Source organism: Tachypleus tridentatus, chromosome 8 (assembly GCF_004210375.1).
Source record: "Tachypleus tridentatus isolate NWPU-2018 chromosome 8, ASM421037v1, whole genome shotgun sequence".
In the NCBI taxonomy this organism is placed as follows: Eukaryota; Metazoa; Arthropoda; class Merostomata; order Xiphosura; family Limulidae; genus Tachypleus; species Tachypleus tridentatus.
Window position 1 is genome coordinate 110,019,779 of NC_134832.1, and position 20,557 is coordinate 110,040,335.

Below are 20,557 nucleotides of genomic sequence, written 5' to 3' on the forward strand. Positions count from 1 at the left end.
TCAGCCAGTATCTATATAACATGAAACCACATTTATGGCACAGTTTGAAAAAAAAACAATTTCACAAATAGCCTAACCTACAATTCAACTTGAGAAAAGGAGCATGCTGGAAGTGTAATATTAGTTGAAAACCAGCCAGTTTTTCTATAATAACATTCTTAATTAACATAAAATATTTAGACAAAACAGATATATTAGTGTACTCAAAATCATCAACAAAAAACAGAAATTATTCCCCAACCAAACACCTTTTTTTTCTTTCAAATTCCAGTACATGTTAACTGTTGATGACCTAAATTTAAACTTACATGAGTAGCAAAATAATACAAGTTTATTAATCTTAATTAAGTATACAACAAATTGCTTATATAAAATTGTATCAAATCAACTGAAAAAAACTTAGTATTCTACCTAAACCTACTAATTTACTTATCAGTGATACCCCTCTGCTAGTACAGCAATACATCTACAGATTTACAACACTAAAATCAGGGGTTTGACTCCCCTCGGTGGTTACAGCAGATACCCCAATGTGGCTTTGCTATAAGAAAAACACACACACTTACTGATAGTTTTTTTACCTGCAAAGTAAGCCAAATATTTAATGATTAAAAAGTGGCATGGTGAAAATGTTAAAAATGAGACATAACATATAGAGAATACTTATTGAATATAAACGTTTTCTACATTATCAATTTAAAGATAAAATGTTACAAAGTTGAACATCTAAAGCTTACTTATTGATATTTGATCCTTCTTTCAATCGTTCTCCAACAGCCCCAGACTTTACTGCCCTTTCACTCCCAGCTAAGTCAACTAAGCTCATTTTGGACACCTTTTCTCCGGTGATCTGATAACATATTTATTATTTAAATTTACATAATGATTAAATGAGCAACACAAATAGTTCAATTGGGTTCTAATATACCAGTTCAATATTTATTGAGCAAGTTTGTAATAGAATTCTTAAACAGGAATCAGCCTCTCCAAAGATGAGTTGAAAAACAGTTAATAAACAAAGAAAAAAATCAACTGAATTATGTTTTATGGCTGCTATAAAATTATGAAACGTTTTGGCACCAGTAAACAAAGCAATATAATAGAAGAAAATATATTTAATCCAGAGATTTTCAAATGAGTAAAAATTACTGTATAGTGACAAGTAGCTATAAATGATATAATACAACAAGTATTCTAATTTTTGAACATTTTTTCACACATCAGTGCAATTATAGTTAATAAAAAAAACTTTGTTTACTACAGGTAATCTTTTATATTTGATTTGAATAACTGGCTTTCACTGATTTCTTCTTTTGATATATACTAATCAATGAAACTGTCTATACCACTCCATAATCATGTGTATTTTGTAAGCAAATATACAAAAATTAGTCTAATGCTTCCCAGAACATACTCACCCCAGACTGAATGTCAGTCAATAAACAAGTCAGGGTGATGTTAAACACAGCATGAGATCGACTAGATTCACTGTTCATATTTGTTGCAGCCACTGTCCTAGACTTGTTTCCTTCTGTCATTAAGTTGCTGATGTCCTAGTGAAGAAAATAATCACCAACATTATTATAAAATCACAATGGTATTAATAAAACAAAATTCCAGGTTTAACTAAACATGCAAACACTTTCATGCGCTTATTTAGTCATTGTGATGAAAATATCAGTGTAGTGTAATAGTTTTATAAAGAAAACAATACAAGTACTTAGAAAGAATCACAAAAACAACATAAAAGAATCTGCTTAGAGGCAGTGCTTTAAGCTACTTCATACTGTAATTGCACTATAAACATTTTATGACTGATACACAACCTCTGAAAAGAGCAAGAAGTTAGCACCTTACAAACTATTTATTCATAATATTTCAACTACAGGACATTTTCCACATTAGGTTCAACCAATTAACAGCATTTTAAAAGAAGACAGCAGTATCAGTTATGAGTGAAGTGAATTAGAGACAGTCACAGTATTCTTTATGTGTACGTTGTTTCTCTGTTATTTTTGTGACACCAAAACTTCTATAAACTTTAAAAGAAATATCTCTGACTTAATTTGTCAAATAAGTTACTTAGATAAAGGTTTCAAAATCTAAAGCAATTAGCTCAGGTTTAAAAAAAAAACAAAAATTTGGGACCCAAAAAGTACATTTATTATTGTGCATTTAATGTCATTTTAATTTGGCTGTATGAAAAGAAATTGCTGCTACATTTATTTACCTGATAGGATGAGACTGCTAAGGTAGAAAGTCCATCCACATATGGACCAAGGATATTATGTTCCCTCACTTTCAGGCTCTGTCTTGACCTAAGTATTAAAAAAACATTAGTTCATTATCAAAAAGTGCAGTTTTTATTAAGGAAATGTTGTTAATTCTAGATAAGTTAACAATAAATTCATTAGCTCTAAGTTTCTGCAATGCTTTCTTTCAAATATATTGAATTGTTAAAAATGTATTTATTAATTTTGTCACATTTCACATTAAAAAGTGTTTTATCACATACTATTAAGAAATAAATATCACAGCATAAACATACAAGGTTAAAGATATTTTCAAAAAACTATCTTGAAAATAAAAATTCATAACTTAATTTATTTGTTTCTTTCACTTTGTACTTATTAAACCATCATTTTACAAAATTAAAAGTTACAGTTAACATTTTGAACTCTGCCCTATTGAATAACAAAGGTTAGGGTTATACTATTCACACATAATGACTACACTCTTTGTACTCATGGCACTAGCTATCATTTGATACAACTTGAAACAAAATTAACTTGCTCACCAGTCAGAAATGTAGGATATTTTGAAAAAATTAAATGCCACGTTATCAGTGATTGTAGTGTTTATTATTTCTTATAAAATGTTTTAGTTTATGATTTATTTCAGAATGATAGGCTTGTTTAACATAAGGTTAGGCAGCAGCTGTTTTGTTCATTTACCTTAAGAAATAATATGATAAAACACTAAAATGCTCATTAAGGTGAACGTGTTAAGTGTCTAGTAGTCACATGATATTTGAGCAATTAAAAATTAACAAAGTCAAACAAGAAACCAAAATTGTAGTATAGCCATGTGGATTCCGATTCTAATTTCTATACTCTTATCTGGTTGAAAACACTTAAAAAACAAACCATTGTGTTAATGTATTTTAACAAACACTAGTGTAAGTATTCTTCTGTATCAGACTTTAAAGTGTAAACAAATAAGATACTCAGTATATTAAGAGCATAGTTTAAAAAACTGTAGATTACAAAACTGTATGTGAACTATTGCATATATTTGACTGCCTGTAGATTCAGAGAAATGAAAATGTTGATTTTATATTTCTTTTACAATCTTATATACACATATAGGGCTTTGAATCACATACTTCCACTATCAGAGATATAATTCAAAGATATATTCAAGAAATTAATAGTTTTAAACATTATTAAAATACAAGGTAGCAAAAATGTATGGTTAACTTTTTCAAGAAAGCCAGTTTTTAAAATTTAACTTCACACATTACATCAAGAACGTACATGTTCAGACATATTATATATTTCACACCATACCAATTACATATGCAATATTTTTAGTTCTAAGCTGCAGTATTTAATTTTTTGCTATGTTAAGGGTCTTCCTTACACACTGACATATTCAGTTACTTGGTCATTTATCTAAGTTAATTGTATGTGATATTATGTTCAGTCTGTTATCAAATGCAAACCTAACTTATTTTTCTTTAAACAGTTTCACTAACAAGTGCATCCCAGATAATAGCAGTTACATGAAAAAGCATATTAGCAACAGTTTAAGTTAGAATTTCAATCGAACCAATTGTTACTGTACAAGTATTATTGTCATTACACAGGAATTTTAAGCTAAAGCGATAATACAACATAAATGAGTTTTATCAGTTCCCAATTTGAAAAAAACATTTTCAGTGAATGAGTTTTATCAGCTCCTAATTTGAGAAACATTTTCAATATATTTAACTGAAGAGTAACTCTTATTATTAAAATGTAATTAAAGTACAATTAAATAAACCAGAGCCATTTCCTTTTTAAAAAGTAAAATAATAGAAAAGTTGAATACAAATCTACTACCAAAAAGCAAGCTACCTACCCTTTAGGATCTAGAAGATCATGCACTTTTTCATTATAAATCTCCATGTATGAAACCTCTACCTTATAAGAGAGACTAGAAGTTGTGTTGCAAGCTATCCTTCCAAACAGATCATCACAAAGACGAGGTATTAATCCCTTGTTTTTTTCTGAACCCATCATGGTATAGGACTTGCCAGAACCTAGAGAAACAGGTATCTGTAAACTGCTTCTTTAATTTTTGGGTTTAATAACTGAGCTGAAGTAAGAAGGATTTGGTGCCCATATGTATATTGAATTAAATATTTAGTTTTCACCAACCAATTTTTTAAACACAAAACAATTTAATTAATATAATCTGAATCCCACTTTCACTCAGTTTCCTCATTTAATTAGCCTTGATCTATATATAGACCCTCTCACAACTGACAGGAATATTGTGTAAATTTTACTCACTACTCACCAGACAACTCTGATAATTTCTATCTATCTCTCTGTCTTTCTGTGTGTGTGTGTGTGTGTGTGTGTGTGTGTGTGTGTGTGTGTGTGTGTGTGTGTGTGTGTGTGTAAAGCATTGCTTTATCATTTACTCTTTGATTATGGTGAATTTTAAATGAATTAGAAACAACAATCAAAAGATACCAGCTTGATGACTGTGAAAAGAAAGAATTAGTATATAAAATCAACTTTGCTTATTCTTACTTTCTCAGTCAGAGAAGAAATCACTGAAATAAAACTCAGCTGAATATAAAAATAATTTGGTTATGAAACAGTAATTCTGTTTCAAGAACATTGTGTAGATTTTACTAAACACTCACCAGACTACTCTGATAATTTCTAGCTGTATTTTCAAAAGCATGCACAATGGAACAGATGCTTGGAAACACAACATTATTAACTTTGGATTCCATTGAAATATATATACAAATATAGTTTAAAAGGTATAATGCTTAAAATACTAGGAAAAGACAATCTCATACTTTAAGGGCTGAATAAGTTAGTTCATATTGCAGTTAAAAATATGCAAGATAGAGGAAAAGAAATATTTCTATTACAACTATAGTAATATTAAGTCACCACTTCTGTACATTATAAAACACTTGTAAAACATATCTTTTAACAACTTTGTTACCTGTTTGGCCATAAGCAAATATACATGCATTATAGCCTTGGAATGCATTCTGAAGGATGTCTGAGCCCAGATGTTGATACACATCACCCTGACTGGCATAATGAAGATCTGCTTCTTTATAAGACCAAAAACAGTGGTCAAAGGCAAATGTCTTAAAATAAAAACAAAACAAAAAACATCATGACATAGATACAATTCATCACTGTGACTCACAAAAGAAATAATGAAAGGAGTAAACAATTTCCTAAATTTCTAGGTCTCACTCAAACCTCACTAACTCATTAGGAAATAATAGCATATATTCCCCATCCTATATTATGATCTAGTTATATTTTACACAGATTTTCTTTGAACAATACAACAACAACAAAACTATTTTTGACAAATGTATTAAATTGAAAAACAAACCCATAATTAACAAGAAAACTTAATGTCAACATTCTCATGTGATAATAGCTTAAGTTAACCAGTTGATAAAATATCAACTAAATCAATATAGATTGTTCAAGATAACAACTGTTATTTATAAGTCAACCAGATTTTCATAAACTAGAATTGCATTACGCTTACCATATAAAGAAGCGTAATTTGACCAACTGAAAAAAATGTTTAGAATAATTTTAAAATATTTTAACTATTCAATACACATGAAATTCCTAATAATAAATCAAACTTCATTAACTTTAAGAACACTATTAAAACACTGAAATTAATAACTAATATGCAAAAAGACTTCAATATTTGTCTTTAAAAATTGTTTTATCTTACAACTAATTTTAATGTTTTTTCATTGTACATCAATATTGCATGCCAGATATTAACACATACTCTATTCTTCTTACCTTCTGTTGCTTCCTATGGCTAATTAAAACCAGTAGCAAAAGCACGAATGCAAAGAGTCGACGTTAACCAGCAGGCACATAACAAAAATGAAAATACATTATTAAAGATATTGTGTCAAATAACATAATAGTACAAAAGCCCGTGCATATTTAAACAATACAACTTTAAAACGTTTATTTGTGCAAGATTAAACACGATCTTATATTTTGTAGACACGACCACTTTTCCAACAAAACACAATACGTGGAAAACTGTGTATCACAATGAAGAAATGAAGATACTTTGGTGATGCTTTCTCCTATAATTCATGAAAGTTGTGAATCATATGTAATCATATGTAACTTTTATAGACAAAGCCATATCGTTAACAAGAATAATCGGTCATCTTTCATAAATATTGTCAAATCCTTATGCAGAGTTAATAAAAACACGCTTTTTATCTAATAGAATTATTACCACAGTAATTAATAAATTTTATATGTTAAAAATATTTAGTTTGGATAATGTTTAAGATAATTTATATTTTTACTATCAAATTATGCTTCGTATAGGACATGAATAAAAAAAAACCTAGTCAAGTCTCTGTCATGATTTGAGAGAGCAGATAATAGAACAAACAAATAAATTATACCGTTCCAATCATCGTTCCTTAAAACAACAAAAACAAACACGGCATATTTTAAAGCTACACCCAAAATTTTTCGCACATTTGAAATCTAGCAATTTAACCACAAAATGTTATCACAAAATAACTGAAATACTTGAGCGTTTTGCAACATTCCACTGCCAAAACAAAGCTTACACATTTCAGCCACTCTTAGTAACTCATTTATATCATTTAAGTTTGTAAATCTAGAAGTCGGTAATCCTTCACTAAACAAATAGTTACTGACCACAAATGAAAACGAAACAAAACTATAGTGTCAAGTGCAATAAAGTTTATTTATAGAGTTATATATCGGGTATGAATGTTTTAATGCAACAATAAACCAGTGAAGCCTACCAACCATTTTACAAAATTACTTCAGGCAATCTCAACGTTAATACAATTATCAAACGAGACACAAACACAACGGCAGGCAGCGAGTGCTCATAAACACTCCTTGAAGAACAACAGTACCCATTTTTAATACTTTGCCAATCTCACAAGACATCAACTGAGCACCAAAACGCTGCTAGCCAAGAAAGTACGTACGTTTACGATGCTTCAGCCCTGATATTTTTATTTTCGATCGATTTGAAGTTATTTTTTAGTCCTACTGTAATAGGGCGTTAAAACACAACGGTATGCGTGTGTTTTCCAACCGCACAGCGTACATAATTTAAGTAAATCAATTTTATGTAAGATTATAAACGTCAGAATGAAAAGTAGAAACAATGATTATGTAAAATATGGAGGCATAACACTGGAATGAAGTAAGCAAAGTTAGCAAAGCTGGATATATGATAAGTTACTTCCACGTGTAAAGCCATTTTCTGATAATATTAATTCAAAATAATAAACTCGTATATAAATTACCATTTTTCTTTTACAAAAATGACATAATAATGAATAAATACTTGTTACACATGCAGCATTTCATAACAGTGATTATTCTTAATCGTTAAAACTGAGTGAGGTTGCTTCGTAGCGTGGGTAATTGCTCTTCAGACCCAATTACTTGCCGATTTTTTAATAAAATCAGTGATAGAAGTTGAAGTAATTTATACGGGTCTACAAACAACGCTTTACTCACACTTTTTAACTTCAGGATATCGAGGGCCAGTAGCAGATTAATTCGTTCGTATGTATTTGAGTACGTCTGCGTATCAATACAAATGTATTGAAAATATACAAAAAATACCATTCATATAAACCACTATTAGACACAAAAAATACATCTCACGACAATTTCGTGTTTTTACTTACTATATTTAAGCACAAAATAAATAGCTTGTTACGCAATGTTGGCCAAAGTAATTTTCCAAGGTTCTGAGCCTAAAAATATATAAGGTATAATATGTATATTGTCAGCTTTTGTTAAATTATGTAAAATGTTAAGAGCTGAAAAAGTTATCAAAAGGTATAGTTAACTACAAATGCTTATAGGTTTTATCTCTAACCATGTAATGATATTTATATAAACATTTCAATATTAACACACGCTCGTTTCAGCTAAACAAAATGCCTGACCACTTCAGTGTTACCAGATACACACGATATATTTTCTTTCAGTTCATCTATTCGAGTGGATAAATAAAGCAACAAAATATAGACTCAATTTTCCACCATTTCAAACAAGAAGGAGAGTTAATCTACCATTAAGTTTTTCGTGCAGGCTGTAGTTCAATAGTTAAATGACATGTTTGTGGTTAACTACAATTGAACATTTCGTAAATCATCAAAGGCAATTTACGGTTTCGTTTAGACACAGATAATTCAATAATGGCCGTGTTTTAGATAAGTTACACTACCGAGTATTTATAATAAGTACAAAAATAGCACATTTCGCTTCAAACGTGTTTGTCTCCGTGTGAGAGAACAAACATATGCATTGTTTACATAATTTATCACAAAGTAAACGAACATATGCATTGTTTACATAATTTATCACAAAGTAAACTGTTGGAAAGTTAGAAACCCAATCGTATCCTCAATGTCAACTTCCTAGATTACCATATATTAGTGACACATTTTGAAAGCGCTATTCGAACTATAATAAATTACGTATGTATAACTCACAAATAAGTATAACGTAAGTCATAGTAACTTAAACTACAAGCATTTTCACAGTTCTTTCAGTGTAAAATTGTGTGAATTGTTTTTTTAAAAAAATTAATGTTCACTGAATAAAATAAGGCATACATGTCATACGCAATGTTGTATAAAATATGCTTTTTGGGACATTCTGCTGACCAGGAAATAATTTTACGTCTGTGAGAACTTTCAAACAAGTTGATGCTAGATTTCCGTATTCGCCAAACAAAATATTTTACAAGGAAAACTATTTCGACATGCATTAATTAAATTACGTGCGTAACTTTGTAAGTCAGACAGTCTCAAGTATCTGTATAGCAATATATAACACTTGGTAAAATGGATGTGAAAAAACATGACTACTCTAGATTCACAAAAAGCAAAATGCTCAGATAGATACACCGCTCACTAAAATCTGTGCTTGAAAATTAATGAACCTGACATCTAACCATTTTAAAGACGAAAATAAACAATATACATATATATATGTTGTTCACAAAAAATATAATCACTTCCAGATCAATAAAAGTTGTAGATAAAACTGCAAACACACGCATGCATATACCTACATGAATGTATATAAATGTATTATTAGCAAGTTTGTACAACACACACAAGATGCGGCATTAAAGTCTATAAAGTTTTTCGCTTAAAGAAACATTAGTCACGGGTGAAAATTTGTTATTCATGACAGAATCAAGTTGGAATACGGTTACAAATTTTACTGCACATAAAGTTAATTATTTGTACAAAATAACGAAACGTAATAAAATATAAGCGATGATCACAAATATCTGTTTGAAATTTAGTTACGTGATATTCCTTTTTCAGTAATTATATGTTTATTACAGGTTTACTGAATAGTAATTTATACGACGTGAAATCGTGATGCAATTATTAAATTCTATTGTGATTTTTTTCTTGTTATTTCTCAAGCAGATAACATATAATTTAGTAGCAGGTGAAAATAATTCTACCTTGAAGAGTGGTTTTGTTTTCGCGCTACAAGTTCATAAACACATAAGAATGTTCTGTACAACTGGAGTTACGTTCAATATACCTTACTCACACAATAAATCAAATATCACACAAATCATCACGCAGGTCACATGGGACTGAAAAGTGTTACCTTTAAAGATGACAATACCTGAGAAAGACCCAGACGCAGCCAGCAATAACAAGAGATAACACTCTCGTTCAAATATGAATTTTTGCGAAATGAGCTCCAGGAGAGGAAGTTACCAATCAAAGGAGGAAGGGCATATGTTACACTGCTAGTTGTTATTTCTCATCCACAGATTATGTTATATGTTTTCAAGTTTTGGTTACTTACAATTAAAAATGAGTAAGCAACTGCGTCACCTAAGAAGGCCCTGACTAAATTCGTTATTGCAAGCTTTTAATACTAATATTAGTATATATTGCAAATTTTGCGACATAAAACGTAAAGATCCGCTGAACGTATTTGCTAGATGCTGATGTGTCAAAACGCTCAGGCCAGCGGTTGTTGGTGCATTCGAGAAACTTAAGAGTTACTTCCATTACCAGTAAATAATGACGAAATCAGAGTTATTTTGAAAGTTATTTTAATACAGACCTTACGTTTCTAGAAACCAAACCTGTCAAAAGAGTGCACGCTGAACTCTTCTTCACATTCTAACCACTAATTAATAAAGGAATACTCGCATTTTTATTTCTTTTATTTTTAGTCTTGCTAATACAAAAACGTGAGGGTATTGAATCTTTAGAAAATTTTTGGAAAATTTTACTTGGCTGTAAAATCGAAAGTGAGCAAAGGTGGTGAATGAAATTTTACGAACTTGTTCCAGAAGTGCATTACTTTCATGATGGCTCGGCATGGCCAGGAGGTTAAGGCACTAGGCTCGTGATCCGAGGGTCACGGGTTCGAATCCCAGTCACACCAAACATGATCGCCCTATCAGCCGTAATCCCACTGTTCATTAGTAAAAGAGTAGTACAAGAGTAAGCGGTGGGTGGTGATGACTAACTGCCGTCCCTTACACTGCTAACTTAAGGACGGCTAGCGCAGATATCCCTCGTGTAGCTTTGTGCGAAATTCAAAACAAACTCAACTTTCATGATAAAGTAAAACAATTCTTTTTTTTAGTTCCTTAGAAGAAGAACAAACAGGTACATTTCTTGCATATTTAGGAGTCCGTGTAAACATAAATCTAAGTTTTTAAACTGTTTATTCTTTTCCCGTTTTGTTTTTATTATTTTGACCATAAAATTATCGATTTGTTCGATGTTAAAGAGAGGCGTTTCACTCAGTGGAATTCTGCCAAGGTTTGTCTTCTCTGTAAAGCTGTATGAAATAACATGTGTTCTTATCAATTCCTTTACAGTCAAAAATACAATATTCTGACAACGTTAAACATATATTCTATATGATAATCCACTCAGCGACAAAACGAAAGTTATGATGAAACTATATATTATGTAGTATTTTATCTTTAAATTGACTGGCCCATAGCACATTGTGGCTTAATATTTTTAACATGAACAGCGATTGATAAAACGTTATAAACTTCCAAACATGAGATCCCGAGATTCAGGCATGTCCATCTCTCGTTTAGAATTGCTGACCAGACAAAGATCTAATGGTCATCACTGTCAGCTGCTTATATAACTTGTTTTGAAAGTACAGCGATATTTGAGTACCATAGTCATAACTTTCCCACTGCTAAAAGTGATGAGCGTGTTCTGTGGCATGTCGCGACTCGAGCCTTTGACCTTTGGATACACAGCCCTACACGCTAGTTATAACATGTTTCTGTGTGTGTGTGTGCGCGTGCTCGCGCATCCCTGGAAATATTAACTTTATAGCTAGCAAGTTGGTCAATTTTGGTGGTTTTTGAAATCAGGTGGTGTCTCTTCAAGTCCTGCTATATTATGTTTCTGTAATTGGAGCGTCAACTCTTTGCTTTGTGTTAAATGTAAAAATACGCACTGAAAGGTGTTTTGTTTTTAATGAGTGACTATATGGCTTAATTTGCAAATTTAAATTACGCCAATATAATCGGTTACTCCTTTCTGTACAGATAAACTATGTCAACAAGCTCTGTTACTCTTATCTACAGATAAGCTATGCCAGCATATCCTGTTTCTCCGTCTTCGACAGATAAACTACGTCACAATAATCTGCTGCATCACTCTACAAGTAAACCATACCAATATGCTCTATCACTAAGCTCTCTCTACAAGTAAACTATACCAATATGCTCTATCACTAAGCTCTCTCTACAAGTAAACTATACCAATATGCTCTATCACTAAGCTCTCTCTACAAGTAAACTATACTAATATGCTCTGTCACTAAGCTCTCACTACAAGTAAACTATACCAATATGCTCTATCACTAAGCTCTCTCTACAAGTAAACTATACTAATATGCTCCGTCACTAAGCTCTCACTACAAGTAAACTATACCAATATGCTCTATCACTAAGCTCTCTCTACAAGTAAACTATACTAATATGCTCTGTCACTAAGCTCTCACTACAAGTAAACTATACTAATATGCTCTGTCACTAAGCTCTCTCTACAAGTAAACTATATTCTGATTATTATGTCCAATCCGATGCCACGATTAACGCTTACTAATAATCAAGTTTCTACATAGATATGCAGATTAGCAGCTGGGTGCGCTAATCCCCAAGCTATGCCTGGCTAGCATCGTAGCACAAACACTTCCAATACAGTTTACTTAAACAACAGAGTTAATATACACATGCACACAGATGCCAGAACTTGTTTATAAAATGTAATTACGTCATTATTACCGAAAACATGGGCACCTTAACGTTAGTCCACCATTTTTGTATATTAACCTTCTATATAGGTTGCGCGCGCCTTTTTTTTTAACATATAAACACTGTTGAACTATCATTTTATACTATTAACTACAGTATGTACAAATATTCTTACACTACACGCAAAGGTTAAATAATGCTAGAAAATCGCTATTTGGCGTGACCAGAAAACCTGTACAATGTACAAAAAGACTAACTTGATACAACCACGATATACAGAAAGACATAAATAGCGGAGGATACGTTTATGAAGAGAAACGTGATTATCACGTTATACAGAGAGACGTTGCAGCATTTCATAAGCTCTTCATTAACATAAGCAGTACGTATGTGTACTTATTTGCTGTAGTCAGAGCTAGTTTCAGTCAGCATGTTATCATCTACTTGCATCCACCCTACTCTCTTCTAAAATAATCTCAGCATACAGTCAGCAGCGGTGACTACTAGGCTTGCTTTGCAAATTTATCTGAATATTGACTATTTTATGTTTAACATGGGTGTGTATAAGACTTGATCACCGTGTCCAATCCGATGCTAGGATCAGCATCTGCCAATAACAACGTTTCTACATAACACACTGAGAGACTAGATACCCTCCAAGTTTACTAAAAACAAAACGATTATAATATTAATTTCACTATGATTTAATACTTGTACAATTTCCCTCTCTACAGTATATATGAAGGTACGGAAAATGTTTTTTTTTTCTGCAGAGTAATGAATTGTGAAGCTTTAGCGTAGCAGGTTGCGAAAATAGATTATTTAATCTAACGATGATAATTAAACACTTTCATTTGATTTTTTTACGATCCCAATTACATAGATACAATACCGGAACTTTAAAGATATAGTCTTAGTATCGTTCAAGATTATGGTAATTTGCCCTTTTTAAGAACATGCCCAAAATCAATAAACAACTTGATACTAATTTTAAATTATACTTCAGTTTATTATATATCAACATGTTCCGATAATTTTGTAAGAAGCTACAATGTCATTTTACAAACGTTTCTTAGGGTTGTTTTTTCTCTAGTGTTATGCACATAAAAAAGAAATCGCAAGCGTTTTCTTGTGTGTGTGTGTGTGTTTTTATGTTTTGTACAGCTAAACGCTAGGTCAGATAAGAAAAATATTTTTTACATATTTTGTGAATCCATAAAGGTACTCCATAATTAATAATTACAGAAAAAAATACGAAATACAAAAACAGGTATACACAGTAATTAACCATTTGATATAGCAATTCCAGCTACCATTCTTTCTGGATATCAGTGGTTGGAAAAGTCCTAAATTGTGAATGAAAAATGCATTATACTAAAAAAATACATATGGTCACGAAAGAAAAGAAAACAGTTTCAAAAGATATATATATAACCACACTAGAAGACTAACCGAAACAGGCGAAAAGAAAGGTTTTAGAAACGTGGTTCGCTAACTTTGAAACAACAGAGTTGATATAGACAAGTATTAAATATGTAAAGTTCTTAACAAAGTAATTTACTAAAATTCCGTGGCCTTCTAGAAATGTCCTCCGTTGGGACAACGGTAAGTCTACGAACTTGCAACGTTAAAATCTGGGATTCGAGGACCCGCAGTACACACAGCAGGTAGTCCACTGTGGCTTTGCTATAACTACACCACACATACATTGATGTATACCTACTAAAAACAAATTAAACGCGTTACTTCTATAGCCTGCCTATAACCAATATTTCAAATTTATTGACTTCAAGAAAGCAATTTAACTCAATAACGATTTTTCTCAAATTTTACAAATACATAAACTGTGTGGTTCGTTGAACGATCTAGTCAACTGTAAACACATAGCACACCTTACTTTTGACAAAATGTTCCTAATAATTAAGCAGTTTCAGTTTACGCATTTTAACACACAGTTAAAAGAATTATATGAAAGGTGTTATATATTTTTATTAAATAAGGTTTAATTTCTTATACCCAATTTTCTTAACATTAGTACAGTATCTAAATATAAATGTGTGCATATGAACACATATGTTCTCATAAGTTATAAAATAAATTTCACAAAACTCAGTGGAATTTCTCAAAAGACGCACAAGTGACATTTTAAACTGAATACATTAATAATAAACTATATATTATATATGCAAATATAATACTCAATATATATTTAATAAATAGTATATATATTTCAAAATAATATTCAATAATAAAAAACTGCATATTAATACTGTAATAAGTATTATATTGAAACTCAGTTTTAACTAAACAATTAATAAAGTTTTAAAAATATTTTAAGTAGTAAAATATGGACTGGGAGAATCTTTATTTTTATCTAATGTGTATATAGACGACCAGTTATTTCATATAAGACAAAGGTAAATATTTAGTTTTCTATCATTTTGTCTTTATCTTTCAAGGGCATTCAATACCCTACAGAGATGAGTGTACAAAAAGGTAAACGATGATAAACTGGTCTTATCTTTTGGGGGAAACAAACATATAACAGATGCTTTGACAGGAATATTCTACAACACCGTAATTTCTTCTCGATTTTTGTTTTGTAAACTATTCCGTTTTTTTGTTGAAACATTCTTTTTTATTATTCGAAAAGTATTTAAAATTATCAATAATATGTGCATAAGCATGAAGTGTAACAATGAAAATCTAGAAATAAATTTGGTAAGCTTGGGAATCAGCTTTAACACACGTCCGAGTTTCTTAAAAAAGCAAACTTCATAAAAATATATATTGTCCTCCACTAATTTCATGCAGATTGATATTAAAATTATCAAATTATACAGAGCATTTTTCTCTTTAATGTCTATTCTGATAAAGATGCGTATTTTATGAATTTTCACCAATATCGATTTGAACCAAAGTGCGCATCGTTCGCTTAGAAATCATGTGACTTAAACATCTTAAGCCCACGTCCCTGAAACAGGAAATAAATTTGCTGCTGGTACACTAAAATGAGCCATGCATACATGTAAGTATGTGCATATATATATACAGAGAGTGAACGTTAAATTTATGGATTCCGATAACTAAAGAACTTATCATTACAAAAGCAAATAGCGGAGAAAAAAAAATTATCTTATCTACAAAACTTGATTAAATTTGATCAAGTTCAGAAGTTTCCTTCTATTTTTAAATACTTGATAATGAATCAAATTTCACCTTCGAGAAGCGTAGCTCACTTTAAAAAATCCAAATTAAAGTTTAACTTCTTTAATACTGAAGTAGAAAAAAAAACAGCAACACGGAAATGAACCAGTAGAAAGTGTTAGAATATGCAATATATCAGAAATATATGAAAAGGCATAATAACCAGATGCATAAACATTACCGCTGAGCCATCGGATACATTCAAAAACTGGAATAACTACAAACAAATTTATTATAAACAAAAACTATGGAAATACATAGTCGTCAAAATGATGGACGCAAACAAAACAAAATTGTATATAAAACGTTTGAAAAACACAAAGAAGTACCTGGTTGAGCTAAGTTGTTGCACTTAGTTTCAATTTTCATGTCAGAAATATATGAAAAGGCATAATAACTTGTTTCGTTTATCAAAACACAGAAAGATGAATGTACACTTCATAAATTTATTTCTTTTTAAACTAAATATATTTCAGTTCACCTGAAATCAATACTAATATTTACAATAAAGAAATCACACACCGGATACTTTCAGAATGGTCAGTTTTGTATCGATTAAGGACTGTGAGCGAAAATAATCGATTTTCTTATCGAATTCCGAATAACTTGAAAATTATGTGATTAGAATCAGTAAAAATATAATGAAAATTAAAATCGTAAAAACGTCCAAAATGGCATACGAATAAACTTATTCATAAACCTAAGATTATAAACTTTATTTTAACAAGTTGATGAATTTGCCAAAAAAATTGTAAGAATTATTCAATAACAAGCAAATTTCATACTGTTATTTCGTTAAGAGCTATATATGTTGTAAGCCCTCAAGCTTACCGCTGAGCCATCGTACACATTCAAAAACTGGAATAACTACAAACAAATTTATTATAAACAAAAAACTATGGAAATACATAGTCGTCAAAATAATGGACGCAAACAAAACAAAATTATATTTGAAGCGTTTGAAACACACAAAGAAGTACCTGGTTGAGTTAAGTTGTTGCACTTAGTTTCAATTTTCATATCACGACAATTAAACATAGAGAAACATACTCAAAAGAGGAAATTGTATTTCTTGTATTATCTGGGTTAGATATTAAACTATGCAAAAAAAGGTGACACAATTCTTGTTTGACATGACTCACACATTAAAGTGTATAAAGAAGGCCATGTTTTTGATCTCATATAACATGATAAAATTATTATAGGCTAATTTGAATAATAAGATCTCGGAAACTACGGCAGGTCCACAACACTTCTTATGAGAGTAAATAACTAAGACCATGAAAAGTTCAGGTATTTTCGAAAGCCAGTGTTAAACAGCATTTGAATCATATTTAAACAGATCTCGTTTTAAGAACATATAGTTTTATATATTTTTATGTTATTTAATAACATATATAACAAATTAACATGTTCAGGGAGGATCACTTTTTTTTTGTCCACTCCTACATATCCTATACAAAACAAATCTTCCTATAACACTACAATTCTCTGATAAATGCGCCTTAAAAAATACAAAAAACTCAAAACTTTATTTCTGGAAAGGGTTTATCAGCAAGTGAAATCTCGAGTGATCCTTAAATATTTGGTTTGGTTTGTTTTGAATTTTGCACAAAGCTACTCGAGGGCTATCTGCGCTAGCCGTCCCTAAGTTAGCAGTGTAAGACTAAAGGAAAGGCAGCTAGTCATCACCACCCACCGTCAACTCTTGGGCTACTCTTACCAACGAATAGTGGGATTAACCGTAACATTATAACACCCCCATGGCTGAAAGAGCGAGCATGTTTGGTTGGTTGGGGATTCGAACCCGCGACTCTCAGATTACGAGTCGAATGCTTCACCCACCTGGCCATGCCAGGCCAAGACTAGAGGGTAAGCAGCTAGTGATCACCACCCATCGCCCACTCTTGAACTACTATTTTACCAAGGAATAGCGGGATTAACTATCACATTATAATGCTCCCACAGCTAAAAGGGCGAGAATGTTTGGTGCGACGGAGATTTGAACCCATGCCGGGTCCCTTAAAAGTTAAGGTTTAAGTAAAATCTTTCATGAGAACAAAGAACTGTTTTGTGTTTAAACACAGAATTGTTATGAAGAACCGCTCGAACTTTATCCACATTTCAACGTTCCGAGTTTTAAAAAGACCAGTCAATGGAGTTTTTCCAGTGCCTCTGAGACGTTTAGCATTTGCTAAAAGTGATCTGATAAAAAGTTAATTTACTCATTTATTATGCTTCCTTAAGACTAGGATTAAAAAGATTTTTTTTTATTTTTCATTTTTGTAAGCATTAGCAAAGAAGTAATTTGGATGGTTTTTACTTTTTATATAGTACAGTTGGTAAATTAGTAAAGCATGGATCTTATGAGTATATATATAATCCTTGTGCCGCGTTTCACTAAATAGTATAAAGTAGTGTGTGTGTAATTTGTTGCATGTCGATGTATTTTGCTTATTTTCATTATTATTACTTAATCTCTTTGCTGTAGTCCTGTTTATTACTGTTATATCACTGTATTATATTTATTTGTTTTATCTGTAACGTTTTCATGCATATGCCCCCTCTATGAGGGTGGTTAAATAAAGAAAAGAAAGTCAATATGCGCAGAAATGTCGGCGAGTGTTTAGTGTTTTAACATTCTGTCACATTCCATTAACAATCGCTAAGTTTAAAATCACTGAACTGTCAAAAATGACTGTTTTAGTAATCATGGAGGTTTTGACCACGAGACACTTTCGTTCGAAATGAATTGCAGTGGATTATTGTTTTGCTATTAAAAATAATAATAATAACTGTAATAAATATAGTACATTTAAAAAGTACTCATTATTTGTTTAAAACAAGAGTAGCTGATAAACTAATGACTTAATTATACTAATTACTTCTCTAGCAAGAAACTGATATAAAGAACTGTTCACATTCCTTGATATAAAAGTCAATGTAAATTACTTCAAGTTCTCATTCAATTATTAACCCTTCAGGAGAAAATTAGAATTTATGTTTACCTTTAAAATGCCAAGAAAAGCCACATCAAAATATCTTCTAAAAATATACAGTTCAATGGCTGTAAGAAACGCAGAAAGATGGAGACATAAATCACAGTAGAAAAGAGCAGCAAGGCCACTGAGGAGAAGATATAAATTACAGGAAGAAAAAGAAGGCTCGAAGTTGAAATGCACGAGAATCTGATGAATTAAGAAATCAAAAACATGAGGAAATAAGGGATGCACCGGTTACGGAAACTGAGAGGATAAAAGAAGGAAGCAACTATAACCTCTGGGAGGTCGTTAGTGTTGAGTCATACTTAATGCAGTATATTAATAACACCTTAATTTAGATTGATAAGTTTTGTCTTGAAAACCAAAAGTTTAGATTAAAAGAACTGAATGAAAATTTAGGTGTCGAAATAAATGTTCTTTAAATAAATTATTTCTTTTTAAGTACCTATTTCAAGTAATGAGGGCACCCGTGCTGAAAATACGTAATTCAGCTAGTTTATATACATACATAAAAGTACCGAAAAGCACCTGTCTGTCGTGGATATTCCACGGTTTCTAGACTTGCAAATTCGCAGACATACAGCTGTACCACGGGTAGTCGTTTTGGATGAATAAAACCGTACTCATGTTCGTTTCCGTTAGACGTCTTTCAAACTTCAGGCCTTAGAAGGGCAAAAGTTTCAGAATTCCAAAACAAATATTTTAGTCAAATTACTACAAATTTGAACTAAACTAATTCACAACTGGCACAGCAGAAGAAGATAGGAAGGGAAGAATCTCAGTATATCTGTGCACCAGTTCCGACAATCTTACTCAGTATATCTGCACACCAGTTCCGACAATCTTACTCAGTATATCTGCACACCAGTTCCGACAATCTTACTCAGTATATCTGTACATCAGTTCCGACAATCCTACTCAGTATATCTGTACATCAGTTACGACAATCTTACTCAGTGTATTTGTACATCAGTAACGACAATCTTACTCAGTATATTTGTACATCAGTTCCGGCAATCTTACTCAGTATATATGTACATCAGTTCCAACAATCTTTCTCAATTTTTCACACTAAACTTGTTGAATTTCTTTCTCTACTTTATTTGTTGTTGAAACAATGGCGCAGTAAACTTATTTACTGCGAGTTAAAAGAAGTGGTGGAAACTAAAACTTAACATCATCATCACTGTAAACAAGCCTTGTGAATGCAACGCCCAATACTAAACGCAGTTAAAACAATACATATAGAAGAAAGCATACAAGTCGGTTTAAAAGTTCGACCTAAAACCAAACTCTATACACACCTTAAGATTAACATAACACATGCTTGAAAACAACAAAACTGAAGATGAATAGTATGTTTAACGTCCAATCAAATTAAACCGTGTGAAACCTCCCAATCTTCTCCACATCATGGGGAAAAAAGCATAATCGTAGTTTTCCTCCTATTTTATGACTTACAATGTAGTGAAAAAAACTTACAGTGCGATAACGTGATTATGTTGTTATAGTAATTAAATAGCCGTAGTTACATACACTACAGTGTATTTAAAATATACACGCATAACGGTTAATATTACTACAGCGGGGTTACTTTTGTAAAACAGAATTATGGGTAAGTAAACAAAATCAAATATTGGTTACCTATTTTAACCTAACTTCACAGATACAATAAACAACTAACATTACAAAAACACTTTCAACTTAATTCTACGTATAGCGAACCATTGAGGTCAAAGACTGCTCATTTCTTTAAATTCTAG

General features: G+C 31.3%; 2 protein-coding genes across 3 annotated transcripts in view; one reads left to right on the plus strand and one right to left on the minus strand.

Moving 5' to 3' along the window:
- The window catches only part of LOC143223204 (ribonuclease kappa-B-like), a 514,553-nt gene that overhangs the window by 276,454 nt on the left and 217,542 nt on the right, over nucleotides 1-20,557 (plus strand). The window lies entirely within an intron of this gene.
- The window catches only part of LOC143223200 (kinesin-like protein KIF13A), a 121,295-nt gene that overhangs the window by 62,175 nt on the left and 38,563 nt on the right, over nucleotides 1-20,557 (minus strand). For both annotated transcript variants that reach the window (XM_076450802.1, XM_076450801.1), the window contains exons 3-8: nucleotides 6,075-6,093; nucleotides 5,233-5,383; nucleotides 4,123-4,303; nucleotides 2,231-2,318; nucleotides 1,419-1,553; nucleotides 738-850 (exon numbers count right to left, since the gene is read on the minus strand). In XM_076450802.1, the coding sequence (XP_076306917.1) occupies nucleotides 738-850; nucleotides 1,419-1,553; nucleotides 2,231-2,318; nucleotides 4,123-4,303; nucleotides 5,233-5,383; nucleotides 6,075-6,093 (687 nt within the window). The remainder of the gene's footprint in view (nucleotides 1-737; nucleotides 851-1,418; nucleotides 1,554-2,230; nucleotides 2,319-4,122; nucleotides 4,304-5,232; nucleotides 5,384-6,074; nucleotides 6,094-20,557) is intronic.